General features: G+C 34.5%; 1 protein-coding gene across 3 annotated transcripts in view; it reads left to right on the top strand.

Annotated features, from left to right (window-relative positions):
- Window positions 1-1,069: 1,069 nt before the first annotated feature.
- LOC149414209 (uncharacterized) overlaps window positions 1,070-14,728 on the top strand; it is a 51,447-nt gene continuing 37,788 nt past the window's right edge. Inside the window, exons 1-4 of one of the 3 annotated variants that reach the window (XM_089644294.1) lie at window positions 1,070-1,141; window positions 6,090-6,264; window positions 9,367-9,575; window positions 14,301-14,546. In XM_089644294.1, the coding sequence (XP_089500420.1) occupies window positions 6,231-6,264; window positions 9,367-9,575; window positions 14,301-14,546 (489 nt within the window). In that variant the 5' untranslated portion in view covers window positions 1,070-1,141; window positions 6,090-6,230. Of the gene's footprint in view, window positions 1,200-6,089; window positions 6,265-9,366; window positions 9,576-14,300; window positions 14,547-14,728 lie in introns of all 3 variants that reach the window. The other 2 variants (XM_089644296.1, XM_089644295.1) reach the window with 2 other exon arrangements.

Genomic DNA, 14,728 nt, shown 5'->3' with positions numbered 1-14,728 from the left:
AGTTGGGGAACTAGGAAAATTTGCGGCTTCCAATGTGCAATGTTTTACTTGAATATATTAATTCTGACGAGGAAAGGAACGTAGACTCTGTTTATGAAAAATAAAAATACAAATATCAAATAAGTAATTTCTCAGTCTATTATACTTGTGTTAGGTCTATTGTATCATTTACGGAACTCCTAAATGTTGACTTGAGGTAAATGGGAGTCCGCTCGTATGTACCCCCATTTGAATCTTGTGGACCCCAAATTTTTTTCTCACTGACATAGACCCCCAGCATGCCGATATCGATCCCTGGGGGTCCATATAGACCACTTTGGGAACCTCTGGCCTAGATCAAATCATGTAAGTCACACTTCTAATTAGTGCGCTTAATAAAAAGATATAAGTTCTTGAATTAAGTACTTATAGCATTGGGTAAAGCACTGTAATAAAAGTAATTTATTCATTTGTAATATTACATTGTGTGCGAACTTATGCGAATAAACATTTTTCTGGTCTGTTCACCGCTTTTAATATGAACACCACTCAAGAGACTCAAATCAATTGGACTATGCCATTCTCACTATGGTATGTTGTGAGGAAGGAGATGGGAAGAGAAAGGTGAGGAAGTGCCCTGCTATTCAGATCCAGTCACCAAGATCAACAGCCAACAAACTTTGGATATGCAAAATTACTCTTTAACTGTGTTTTTGGCAGAACTCAGCCACTAAAATACTGTTAAACTGTGTTTTTGGCAGAATTCAACCACTGCAATACTGTTCAACTGTGCTCTTGGTAGAATTCAGGCAATTAAAATACTGTTAAACTGTGTTTTTGGCAGAATTCAGCCACTAAAATACTGTTAAACTGTGTTTTTGGCAGAATTCAGCCACTAAAATACTGTTAAACTGTGTTTTTGGCAGAATTTAGCCACTAAAATCTAGGTTTTCAACAGCATCTGATGATTGTGTTAAGAGATAAAAAATAAAATTAATTGTAGGTATACCAGAAATCGTACGCCACTGATATCTTATTCTTCTCGGAACACAGTGGTACAAGTACAACCTTATCACCAAGTTGGTACAGGGAAGCCAGTCTCGCGTAGTGCTGTCAAAGGTCGGCAGTGACAAAGCCGTACCAATCTAACACCCGCAGTACGGTACAGTTCTATATCCGTATCTCGTTTAATAAATGTGCTTCAAACCGTTGTGTTCAATGTTGGTTGTTTTGTGAATATTTGCAAATGAGAATGGCAGAAAATGTGTTGACTTCATTCTGTTTAGTTTATAATAATAATACTAGTTGAAATATCACCTCATATGATTTTAAAGGAAAACGTTAGTTACCTACTATTTACGGCTAAGGTCAAATGCCAATTTGTTCAAAGTTATACTGTGTCAAAATTGATGTCTATATTAGAATATTCGGTTATACTATCTTGAAAGTGATATTCATATAATAGTGTTACATTATACAGTATTGAAAGTGATGTTCACATTAGAATGTTATGCTACGTATCGTATAATACTATGCTACATATCGCATAACTTATGGAAAGGAATGAAGCAACCGCAAGCGGCGTTTCGCTCGATTTACGGTTGCTTTGTTCCTTTCCTATAAGTTGTAGTTCAGCTTGGAAGTTCGGCTAGCCTTTTTATTGTATTTTATATAGGAAATAAATAGTCATTTATATATTTAGCATAAACAGCAATTATTTACAATATTAGACCAATAATGTTCCATTAATTCTAGTCGTTTATTCAATATTTGCACCTAAATGAGTATTTATAAATGACAACGAAATATAAAAGAAAAACATTATAAGGGATTACAAAATGTTATAAAAACAATTAAGGCGATGCACTACGTCGCGTAATATTTTAAATTGAGCCGCTATCAATAATAACCCTTACGTAGATGGCGATAAGGTTTAAATTCCCGCTTAACACCATCCGCCTGTTTTGATTTATGCAAGAAAAAAACATGGCCAAAAAGTACCTTTTATTTTATTTTGTGGATGTTCAGGCATAAATATTTAATTTTTTTTCGATCATTTTATAAATAACTCAATTTGTCACATTATACAATAAAATCATAACCGAAAATGGGTTCGTAAGTAGGAGATTTTGAACTTTAAAGCAGTTTTCATTAACCTTTACATAATTTTTTTCTGGGCTTATCTAAAATTATTTAAAAAATACTTGATTATTTCAAAGGCCAAGATGTATTCTACTCGCAGTATTTAATTAAAGCATCTGAAACATTTCTAGGCGACCAAATTTTCAAACCAAAAATACATGATTTTGCATTACTACGTAGTGCATCGCCTTAAATACAGTTAGTAGAAATACAATTTTCGCATGATTATAATAAAAACAATAAAATAAACTAAGATGATAGGATTATTTCACAAAATAAAAAAAGAAGTTATCAGTTTAGTAAGTTGCATTTTATATGTTTTCAAGTTACAGTTGAAAATGTGTACATCTCTAGAGGCATTGTGAGTTTTACGCACCCTTAGGTTATACTGTCTAGAAAGTGATCTTCATGTTATAATGTTAGGTTATACAATGGAAGATGCTCTGAGGAACTAGCGTCATTGATCCCTTCGGCACCGGTGCGTAGTCGGGATACACGCCAAACGCGCGCCCAACATTTGTACACGGTTGACATTTGTCACATGAGAACGGGTCGCTTCTACGATTCGTTCTTAAGTTCAACAGCTCGGCTGTGGAACGAACTGCCGGCCTCTGTGTTTCCTCCCTCCTACAACATGAGACTCTTCAAGACCCATGTTCACTCCTTCCTCTCCACAAAAAGACCCTCCACACAGCATCCCCAAAGATGACATAGGCCCTGAGGTAAATTATTTTCTTCAATGCCTCCTGTGTGGAGTTAATATATTTAAAAAAAAATGGTGCTATTTTTATAAAATATCTCCTGATAAAAATGAGTAACCGTTCAACTTAGCCGAGTTACGGTCTACCGGGAGTCGTATGAAGACTCATCCCTTCTGCAGACTGTTGGGAGCTGTTAGGATTGTTATTCGGACATTATTCACATTTAAAAAAAATATATAATATTTATTTACCTAAAGGTTGGAAGTTAAACAATGTGTTTTGAAGTAATTTCAGTCAACTTTCCGATATTTCATGTACATAAGTTTTCAATTATGAAATGACTAAAATTATGGAATATTTTTTTTATTTCTTGTTGTGATTCTCTTACCGTAGCTATGTTGGAAATCATTACAAGATAATTATTATTTTAGCATTATCTAGAAAACAGTTTAAAGTTTATACAAATAAAACACAGTATTATCTCATTTCAAGTCCAAAGTCATGATATCGAAGAGAAAGTATATATGAGAACAGCGTGCAATATAGTTTGTTGTGAATGAGGAATACTTGGAGCAGATGAGTTTGTGTATTTGGGAAGTTCTTGAGAGATGGGAAGGCTGATAGAGATATAAATGCAGGAAACTCTATTGATTGCAAAATAATTTGATTTTTGTTTCATTGAAAAATGGAATTTGATCACCTACAAATATTTTAAATGCTTTAATTAAATACTGTGAGTAGAGTACTGAGTGTTCCATGATAACTTCTCAAAATGACAATTCAACACACTTATACAAAGTGCTATAAAAACTAGGTTAAATAGTTAAATATATGTACCTAACCTATATAACCTAGTTTTTGTTTCAATATCATATACAATTACAATATTTGTAGGTACAGTTGACAGGTAAAAACATTTTTTGTTTTTAATGAGTTTTTATTATTCACAATGTACATTTGTTACGTATAATTTTTTTTATAAAATTAGCGACCGGTTTCGACACGTCCGTGTCATTAACTAGCTATTTTAAAACTAAATTTTTTTAAGTGCAGAAATATGGGGTTTTATTTAGTTTGGTTCTTTGGTGGGAGGGATTTGAGGGAGGGGGAGGTGGTTGAGGGGGAAACGGAGGGAGGAGTCACAATAACGGGGAACATTGTCAATAGAGGTGATTTGCAAGGTGCTATTATTTTATTTACTATATTAATGATTGAATTAATTTTTTTGTTGATTTCTAATGTTTCTAATGCGCACAAATTAAAATATTTATTAATGTTAGAATGTTTAAACTTAGTTTTATCCCGGTTGAAGCTATGGCCTGTCTCTATCAAATGATTAGCGAACTCGGAGAAATTATTATTTTTTAAACATAGTTCGTGTTCCCTAATTCTGAACTAAATAAAACCCCATATTTCTGCACTTAAAAAAAATAGTTTTAAAATAGCTAGTTAATGACACGGACGTGTCGAAACCGGTTGCTAATTTTATTAAAAAATTTATACGTAACAAATGTACATTGTGAATAATAAAAACTCATTAAAAACAAAAAATGTCTAGAAATTGTTACATAGTGAATGCCAAAGAAATACAAAAAAAAGGTAAAAACATGTCTAGAGTGGAAAGCTACCAAAATAGAACACTATTTTACATGTCTTCCGTATAATATTTGTACAGTTGACAAGTAAAAACATGTCTAGAGTGGAAAGCTACCAAAATAGAACACTATTTTACATGTCTTCCGTATAATATTTGTACAGTTGACAGGTAAAAACATGTCTAGAGTGGAAAGCTACCAAAATAGAACACTATTTTACATGTCTTCCGTATAATATTTGTACAGTTGACAAGTAAAAACATGTCTAGAGTGGAAAGCTACCAAAATAGAACACTATTTTACATGTCTTCCGTATAATATTTGTACAGTTGACAGGTAAAAACATGTCTAGAGTGGAAAGCTACCAAAATAGAACACTATTTTACATGTCTTCCGTATAATATTTGTACAGTTGACAAGTAAAAACATGTCTAGAGTGGAAAGCTACCAAAATAGAACACTATTTTACATGTCTTTCGTACAATATTTGTACAGTTGACAGGTAAAAACATGTTTAGAGTGGAAAGCTACCAAAATAGAACACTATTTTACATGTCTTCCGTATAATATTTGTACAGTTGACAGGTAAAAACATGTCTAGAGTGGAAAGCTACCAAAATAGAACACTATTTTACATGTCTTCCGTATAATATTTGTACAGTTGACAGGTAAAAACATGTCTAGAGTGGAAAGCTACCAAAATAGAACACTATTTAGACAATCACAGCGCCCTCAATTTTAAGTTACCGTCCAGATTACAATTTCCAGGATGCCTTGAGATTGAGTTAGTAACTCTAGAATTATGGTAGATAATTATTAAAAATATTTTTAGAATACCTTCATCGACGATTTGTGAAAGATTTTTAATGTTAGAGGGTGCGCGCGCTAATATTAAAAAGCATTGATAAGTTTTTTCCAAAAGAAATAAAGTATCAGGCCTATAAAGACAGTTTTAAAGTTCAAAATGTCCTACTTATGAATCTATTTTCGGTTATGGTTTTATTGTATAATGTGGCAAATTAAGTTCTAAAGAAAATGATATTTTTTTCTTGCATGAATCAAAACAAGTGACTGGTGTTAGGCGGGAATTTAAACCTTATCGCAATCTACATAAGGAGTATTTTTGTTAGTGACCTGATTCCAAATGTTACACGATATGGTGCATCGCCTATAAGTAGTCAAAGTGAGGCTAGCAGTCCATAGTGCAGTGCTGATACCAACCCTGAATTATGGCAGTGAGGCATGTAACTGTCCGAAATGGTGTAGAAAATCTGAAAAAATGCAAGGCTGAATAAATCGGAGTGAATAAGATTAAGAAAGGGACGCTTGGTTTGGACATGTGTGTTCGATTCCTGGGATAGCTAAATCCTCCATCATTGCACAAGCAATTTCTTATTAATTTTGTTGAAAAAGTTAACCCGAGAAAGTTTGTCATTCTCGATAATGAAGCAATTTAAAAAAAATGGTTGTTTGTCCTGCTTGAGCGTGAAATCTGGTTCAATCAACTCAAATGTGCTTTGAATTTGAGTATCATTTTTAAATTGGTTCCGGCTTTGTGAAGAATAATAATTATTCAGTTAAGCGATAATATAGGTTACATTATATCTGTAATAAAATATTTTGGCAGAAAATTGTTTAAATTAGAATTATAATATCCTGTGATTTTTCTCAGGTCTCCTTTAGTAATATAATAATATTATTAAGAGTTCAGTTCGGATAAATGCGGATTTTCTTAATGAAATATAAATTGTGACAGTGATAAAAAAGTGGTTTTAGACAAATATAAAACAAGTTCAACATTGCGTTGTTCCAAATGTCAGCCATTCAATTTTTGCTCCTGATTTTGGGTAAGTACAGTTTAATTATATTAAACAAACCATCACGCTGTTTCCTATCCACTCCTTTGTTCATTCACATTCATACGTCGTCTCCAGAGATGTGCTTTATTTCAAATAAATCCATTTCAAATGGAAATGCAAAATGCAAAATGGGTATTTTCCATTTTGCATTTTAAATGCTTTTCTAAAAACCATTTTGCATTTTAAACGCTTTTCTCAATGCATTTTCCATTTTAAATGCTTTTTTGCAACATTCTTCCTACTATCTCCACTCATCTTTTTTTCATAAGCCCCAAATATCAGTCGGTCCTCAACCTCACTATGAGAGATAATTTACATTTGTCAAGTTGCTCCCTGGTAGAAGCCCTGGCAATTGAGTGATACAATTACAAAAAATACTGATTCAAATACTGAACATGAGGCCATGACGCTGTAATATTAAATGTTAGATAGCAGTTTCTATGTTTTTACGTTCGTAACATTACTCCCGCGCAAATTTTTTGTAGTTTCATAATCGGTAGTCGTGGTGTTTTTGGATTTACCATCTTGTAATATGTTTGTTCTACATTCATGTCATTATTAAATGAAAAAACTCTATAATTATTTTAATTGTTTGACCTGAGAAACCATTTTGCATTTTCAATGCATTTTGAAAATGAGTATTTTGCATTTTGCATTTGAAATGCTTTTCTAAAAACCATTTTGCATTTTGCATTTTCAAATGGAAAAGTTTTGACCCATTTCCATTTTGCATTTCAAATGGTTTTGAATACCCATTTTGCACATCTCTGGTCGTCTCATACATATTCTTCTATTGTTATGACTCTTGACATGAGCCGACTAAATTATTTGATTCACTTGTTCATGCCATGTTGTCTTTCTCAAAACTTCCTTACTTTCTACTCTTGTTAAAAGCTTTTCTTTTTGCATTCGTTCCGTCTAAATAAATATAAATTAGCAAAAAATAGGTTAGGTTAGGTTAGTTGACTGAACGTAGTGGTGTCCTGTTTTAACTCGACCGCTTGGCATTTTATCTGTCTGTTACATTTCGTTTCCGGTTCATGTTGGTGGCCGTGTCGGATACTGCCTTTTCACCGGAGTTCGCGTGGGCGTGGATCTTTCTACGAGCTGTCAAATAGGAATAATCAATGTTATGGTGCCTACCTGTCTGAAAAAAGTTTGAAAAAAGAATTGTCTTTGAGATGTAATGTTTCTTTGTACTAATTTTACAATTTTTTATATATAATTATTAAGTAGGTATCTAAGATTCTACAGGGTTTTCCAATAAGAGGTGTTATTTTGATATTCAATCGTAAAAGATCAATGGTTTCGTTGCTTCTGTGGCACGTAGCGCCGTCTTGTTGAAAGTAAACGTTGTCCAGATCAATACCATCCAATTCCGGCCATAAAAAATCATTAATCATCTCTCGATAGCGCAATCCATTCACCGTTACTGTTGCTCCAGTCTCATTTTCGAAAAAGTAAGGTCCAATGACTCCGCCGGACCATAAACCGCACCAAACAGTCACACGTTGAGGATAGAGAGGCTTTTCAACAATAACTCTTGGGTTTTCCGAGCCCCAGATGCGACAATTTTACTTGTTGACGAAGTCACCGAGGTGGAAATGGGCCTCATCACTTAACAAAAAACACACTTGAAACATACTTTTACCGTAACTTTTACATTTGACAGCATCCGTGGTAGAGGGGTAAGACTCTCGCTAGAATTCTAAAGGTCGAGGGTTCAAATTCCGGCGTGTGCAAGTGAAATTGTGTTATTACAAAATGTATTCACCTAAAATAACATATAGTATACTAGCGACACGTTTCAGAGTTGAAGATACTCCCAGTATATCCCTGGTGTAAGACCAAAATTCAAATTTCGAAACGTTTCTTGAAATGGTTTTAGCCATCCTCACCCTCCTCTTTCCCATCTCCTTACCCGCCCCACTAGCTTCAGCATCACAAAGTAACCCCAATTGAGCATGCGTCTCACCGGTTGCAGACGGTTGGGAGCAGTTGAGACTCTTGTGCGGTTAACCATTTAAGATAGGTTCGAAAAAATTAGTTTTTTCCTTATCTGTAGTTTTTATTAATGTTTTTGTATCCTCATTTTTACTGGGCTAATAAAAAGATTTGTCAAAAAACCCATTTACCATTTTTGTATCATTTAGTCCATCGTGCGCGACTATCACAGCAGCAATTATGACATGAGACGTGAAGTTAGGTTAGTTTAAATTTGTACATCTCCTTAACATTTTTTATATCCACTCGAGCAATTTTTGGTGAGTATGCCAAGTTTGCAAAAACGTTTTGAGCGATCGCTTGTTATAATGTGCATAATTTATAGAACCTAAAAATATGGGATACACGTGAAATCTAGGTGGATTCATTGGCTTTAAAGCGCAGTAAGCAATTCATATGTTTCCATATTAATACTTTGAGGACTGGTAATAATTACATAATATGGTAAATGTATATATACAGGGTGTATCGGCAAGTACCCGACAAACTTTAACCAGCTATTCCTCAGCACATTTGGAGTAAAAAATGTTATGGGCGCTTTGCTGTCCGGTAACATTTTTTTTCCATTAAAAACAAAAAATTAAATTAAAAATCCACACTCCGTCACTGTCATTTGCATTATTTTTTCGTGTTCAACAGCTGTTATTAGCAAGTGGGTCAAAAAGTGTCCTCGCTCTTTCGTACACAATAAGTAATAATAGCTAAAAATGAGACGAATGGTGCCATGCCATTTCGTTGTGATTGTAAAAGCGCGCCAACGTAGGTACGTACGTACATTATTCAACGAAACTCGTACAAAATATTGCCAGATGGGTTTTCAAACTTTGACAAAGGATAAAACATTGGTGACATGTGGTGAAAATATGAATAGTAAATTTTTTATTTAAAAAAATGTTACCGGACAGCAAAGTGCCCATAACATTTTTTACTCCAAATATGCTAAAGAATAGCTGGTAAAAGTTTGTCGGGTACGTGCCGATACACCCTGTATATGACACGAATCCGCTCCAGTGGACATTCTGTTTTTCATGGAATCATTGGTTTAACTGAAACAATTTAGTTAATCATTTAAATTATTTCTTTCAGCGTGCTTTTCCATCACATCAGCCGATGAAACATCTCCCTCGCCGCTGTTTCGGCGGCCTGGCCAGTATGCTTATAGCTACGAGGCGCGCTCGGACGCTGGGTTCAGCGTTCCCGGCGGTGCACGCACGAGGTTCGCGCTAGCCGGCGTGCTTCTCGTTCGCGTTCCCACCAAGGGGCAGCCGCTGACGGTGCAACTCAAGGATCTCAAGGTTTGTCATGTAGATTTTTAATCTTTTAACTGCATCTTAAATGGCTTTAACCGTATTTTGTGACTATATCTGAAGAGTTAGATACTTCCCAGCCTTCTTTTTCCCCATATCCTTCCCTTCACCACTAACATAACTTTGGAGTAGTTGGTACTCTTGTGCGGAACTCACATATTACTATTATTTTTTTAATACTACTGAAGAAATTTAAATATACCATGAAAAGTATATACATATATAATATACAGGGTGTATCGGCACGTACCCGACAAACTTTAACCAGCTATTCCTTAGCACATTTGGAGTAAAAAATGTTATGGGCACTTTGCTGTCCGGTAACATTTTTTTTTTAATAAAAAATTTACTATTCTTATTTTCACCACATGTCACCACTGTTTTATCCTTTGTCAAAGTTTGAAAACCCGTCTGGCAATATTTTGTTCGAGTTTCGTTGAATAATGTACGTACGTACCTACGTTGGCGCGCTTTTACAATCACAACGAAATGGCACGGCACCATTCGTCTCCTTTTTAACTATTATTATTTAGTGTGTACGAAAGAGCGAGGACACTTTTTGACACACTTGCTAATAACAGCTGTTGAACACGAGAAACAATTCCAATGACAGTGACGGAGTGTGGATTTTTTTATTTTTTATTTTTTTTTTAATTGAAAAACAATGTTACCGGACAGCAAAGTGCACATAACATTTTTTACTCCAAATATGCTAAGGAATAGCTGGTTAAAGTTTGTCGGGTACGTGCCAATACACCCTGTATATGTCATGAAAAGTTACCAGTGAAATTTAAAAATACCTATGTTATGAAAAGCTGCCAGTGTAATTTAAATGTACTTATGTCATGAAAAGCTACCAGGAAAATTTAAATATACCTATGTCATGAAAAGCTACAAGTAAAATTTAAATATATCTATGTTATGAAAAGATACCTGTGAAATTTAAATATACCCATGTTATGAAAAGCTGCCAGTGAAATTTAAATGTACCTATGTCCTGAAAAGCTGCTAGTTAAATTTAAATATATCTATGTTATGAAAAGCTACCTGTGTAATTTAAAAATACCTATGTCATGAAAGGGCACTTGTACCGGTGATAATAATAGTACGCAGTTATAGACTAAATTTTAAGACTGTGTAATTAATAAAAAAAAATGTTGTTGATTCTTGGCCACTTTAGCTAATTTGGCCACATTTTGCCCAATTTGTAAAACGCGGATTTGAGGAGATATATATTTTTTTTAATTATTTAAAAAATTCTCGTGTATTCGTACCTGCGGTATTTATAGAGCTAATACTTTTATACAGAAAAATGATTTGACCGTTTTCAACAGATCTCTCATCTCTAGCGATACCATATCTACTGAAATTTCGGCAAATATCTACAGAAATTCGTATAAAATCTATCAAAATTTTTAAAATCTGCGGAAAATTTTGAATAACTACCAAAATTCTTAAAAATACACGGAAATTTAAAAATATGCACCAAAGTTTCTGAATACTGGGCAATTTTTTTCCGTAATTCAAATATTGGGGAATTATTTCCTCTAAAATTCGCTAGCCACTCCCCCCCATGGTTTCGAAAATATTGTGGGGAATTATTCATCTCCGAATTTCCAGTAATTTATATTATCATTTCCCCCCCATAGATTTGAAAAGATGCGGAGAATTATTCTCGTCTGAAATTCGCTAACTGAAATAATCCCGTGGATTTAAAAATATTTATGGGGAATTATTCGTCTCTCCTGAAATCTCTAGGCACCCTCCCCCCAATGGATTTGAAAATTTTGGGAATATCATCGCTGATCAAGCACCTGTTAATATTTAGACGACCTACCGATTTTGCCTCTAATCTACCGATTTTTTTCACCCAAATCTACCGATTTCAATTTTCGCCATATGGCACCACTACTCATCTCTTATCACACTTAGGGCCCGTTCCCACTTCCGTTTTCAAATCGGGGGCGGGTCCCGTTTTAAAATCGGATGCCCTAGTGGCTGTAGTGGATGTATGGAGCTGTTCACACTTGTCCGACACGATTTGAAAACGGATCCGACATTTTTTGTCGGATGGCTCGCCTACGCAGCGCGTCCGTTTTCAAATCGTGTCGGCACACGCTCGCTCATAGTGTTGTATGGAGCTGTTCACACTTGTCGTCCAGTCGTTCCGGCAGAGTCCCCGCCAAACCCCGACCCCTCCCCGCCCGCTCCCTGTCGCAAGGAAGCAGGCACGCTGCGTGCTTGTATTTGGTTATTTTGTTAAGTAAATAAATCAAAACTACAATAATGGATAAGGAAATAAATCCCGAAAATTTAATACCACTGGTCGAAGAAAGAGTATGGTAATATTTTATCTTTAACTAAATAAAAACAAAACACTTGGTGTACACAACTTTTGTACATCAAAATTTTTATTTTATTTTATTTAAGTTTACTTTTTTTAAAATTTTAAAGCTTTAATGAGATGCACGGAAGAGCGTATTAGTTAAATAAACACATAATAAAAAATATTTGAGTGTTTATTGTTTTCTTACTTTAAAATATCGATAGCCTTTCTTCAGGACAAATGCACTTTCTCAATTTTGTATTTTGATATGTTAAGCTCTCTGAAACTCATTCCAGTAGATGGTTAAAGGAAGTGATAGACATTCTCTTAAGCCATTAAGCGCCCTTGAGGTGATTTTTCATGGTGAAAACGGCGCTATATAAATAATCCATTCATTATTATTCTAAAATAATTAAAGAACTTTAGTTCATCACTTCTTAACTCACCAATTAACACTTGGAAAATTCCTACAGAAAATCATTCGGCTATGATTGGGTGTACTCAAATTTTTTTTTTCACTTTTTTCCTTCTATTTAATAAGTACCACATGACAACAAGAGCTTCATCGTCGTCCATTGCGCACCATTACTGAATAATGAGCAAATAACATGTTTTTGTTGAATCGACAATTATTTTTTTTCGTAGAGTATGGTCCGTTTTTAAAACGGATCCGTTTTTAAAACGGTAGTGTGAACAGGGCCATTGGCCGTCCGTTTTTAAAACGGGACCCGCCTCCGATTTGAAAACGGAAGTGGGAACGGGCCCTTACGAGAGTGGTTTATTTATGACACTTACCATACACTAATAAATTTAAAATAATGTCAGTTGGGAACAACGAACTTTTGATATATTATTTTCATCCTGGTTTGCCGTACCGTTAAAAAATCCCGTGAGGTTTATTTTATACAAATTCTGTTATGTATTATATATCAATGTATTCGTTATTAAATTCTCTGTTTATTTAAAGTTATAACAAAGTCCTAAAATTAAAAATAACACGTGAAAGTTAATTTAAATTTACACCTGTCAAAAAGTGTTATTTTTTAATGCAGTTTTTAATTTTCCATTAAAAGAGAGGTGTAATATCACGATATATGTATGTTTTTTTATTGGTTCAGTTAAAGTGATTCATTACAAAGAAATTGATACAAATTTTATTATTCTACGATAATTTTTAGTCTGATAAATTACGATTGAAAAATTATTTGTGAAAAACGAACAAGCGATTTTTGACTTTTAATTTGTTTTATTGAAGTATTAATGCGTAATATTATAAATATATCTTTTTAAATCTTGTTTTTAGTGCTATTGAATTGAATTGAATTTCACAGGATTGTGAATTTAATTTTTTTGTAATTATTCGGGATTATTGTTGGTGGCTAGTTAGTTCGTAACACTCATATACCTCTGTGTAATAACCCTCATATACCTTTATGTAATAATGTGACCTAACCCTCATATACCTTCATGTAATAATGTGACCTAACCCTCATACACCTTTGTGTAATAATGTGACCTAACCCTCATATACCTTCATGTAATAATGTGACATAACCCTCATACACCTTTGTGTAATAATGTGACCTAACCCTCATATACCTCTGTGTAATAATGTGATCTAACCCTTATTTCTTGTGTGAATGAACGAAATGCAATTTTGGAAGTGCAAATTAACCGACTTCCCAACGTCCGATCGAACTGAAACTCGGTAGATGGACTTGTTGTTGATCTTTTTTCAATATTCAGATTTATCTGTGTTCTTTTAAAATTATATATAGCATATTTATAAGCAGCAAGTTAGATATTAACAAATTTAAAAATAAACACTCTTCGTTCATCACATCCACCCCATTTTACCACAAATAATTATTTGATTTGTGTCGTTTCTTAAAATATTCGCAGAAGTTTGTGGATTTGCATATTTTTATAAAAATCAACTTTTGGTGACAATCACGCATACACACACGGACATATCAAGCAGTTAATCTGCAAAATAAATCTCAGTCCTATCCGATTGAGTTCACTTATTTTAGTCAATCCCTGGGGATGAGCAGTTGGCATAGCCCTGGCGTTGTGAGTTCAATTCCTCGCCTGCTAGGTCATCCATCACAACACAAGCGAGAGATTATAAAATATTGTCAGGTTATTCGTAACAAGCTTGGCTTTCGTAATAGTTGGCAAGCAGATTTTAGGAAAGCGTCATGATTGAAGCCGACTTCAGTCCAATAACTTTGAACCACTATCACTTACCACTTATAACTTGTAATTCCAGTACATACATCCCAATAGTTGGCGAGCAGAATTTAGGAGAGTGTCATGATTGAAGCCAACTTCAGTCCAATAACATTGAACCACTATCACTTACCACTTATAACTTGTAATTCCAGCACGCTACTTTAGCAGGCGAACAGCACCCCCAGGGCGATGAGTCGTTTTCGTACGCCGCACTGCCACCAGAGGCGTTGGCATTGTCGGAGCCGTTCCAGATGTCGCTGCGTGAGGACGGAACTGCGCACCCGGCGCTCATGCTGGCCGGACCCGAGCCGCTGTGGGCTGTCAACATGAAGAGGGCGCTCGCCACCGCTCTCCAGATGCACAGTCGGGAGATGCCGGGCGCTTTTAAAGTGGCTGAGGTTGCTAAACTTATTATGCATTCTTTTGTATTTACAAAATAAGGTTTCTGAAGTAAACCCATTTGATATAAAACAACTGTCGTAAATTTAAATTTAATCAAATTTGGTCTAATATTGGTAACATTTAGTTGGATTTAGTAAAATTTCGTTAAATATTATAAAATTTGCTAAAATTTAGTAAA

The sequence above is a fragment of the Hesperophylax consimilis genome, chromosome 20 (assembly GCF_061612785.1).
Source record: "Hesperophylax consimilis isolate HC1 chromosome 20, BYU_Hcon_1.0, whole genome shotgun sequence".
NCBI classification, from domain to species: domain Eukaryota; kingdom Metazoa; phylum Arthropoda; class Insecta; order Trichoptera; family Limnephilidae; genus Hesperophylax; species Hesperophylax consimilis.
This window is presented reverse-complemented; position numbering and strand designations above follow the sequence as displayed.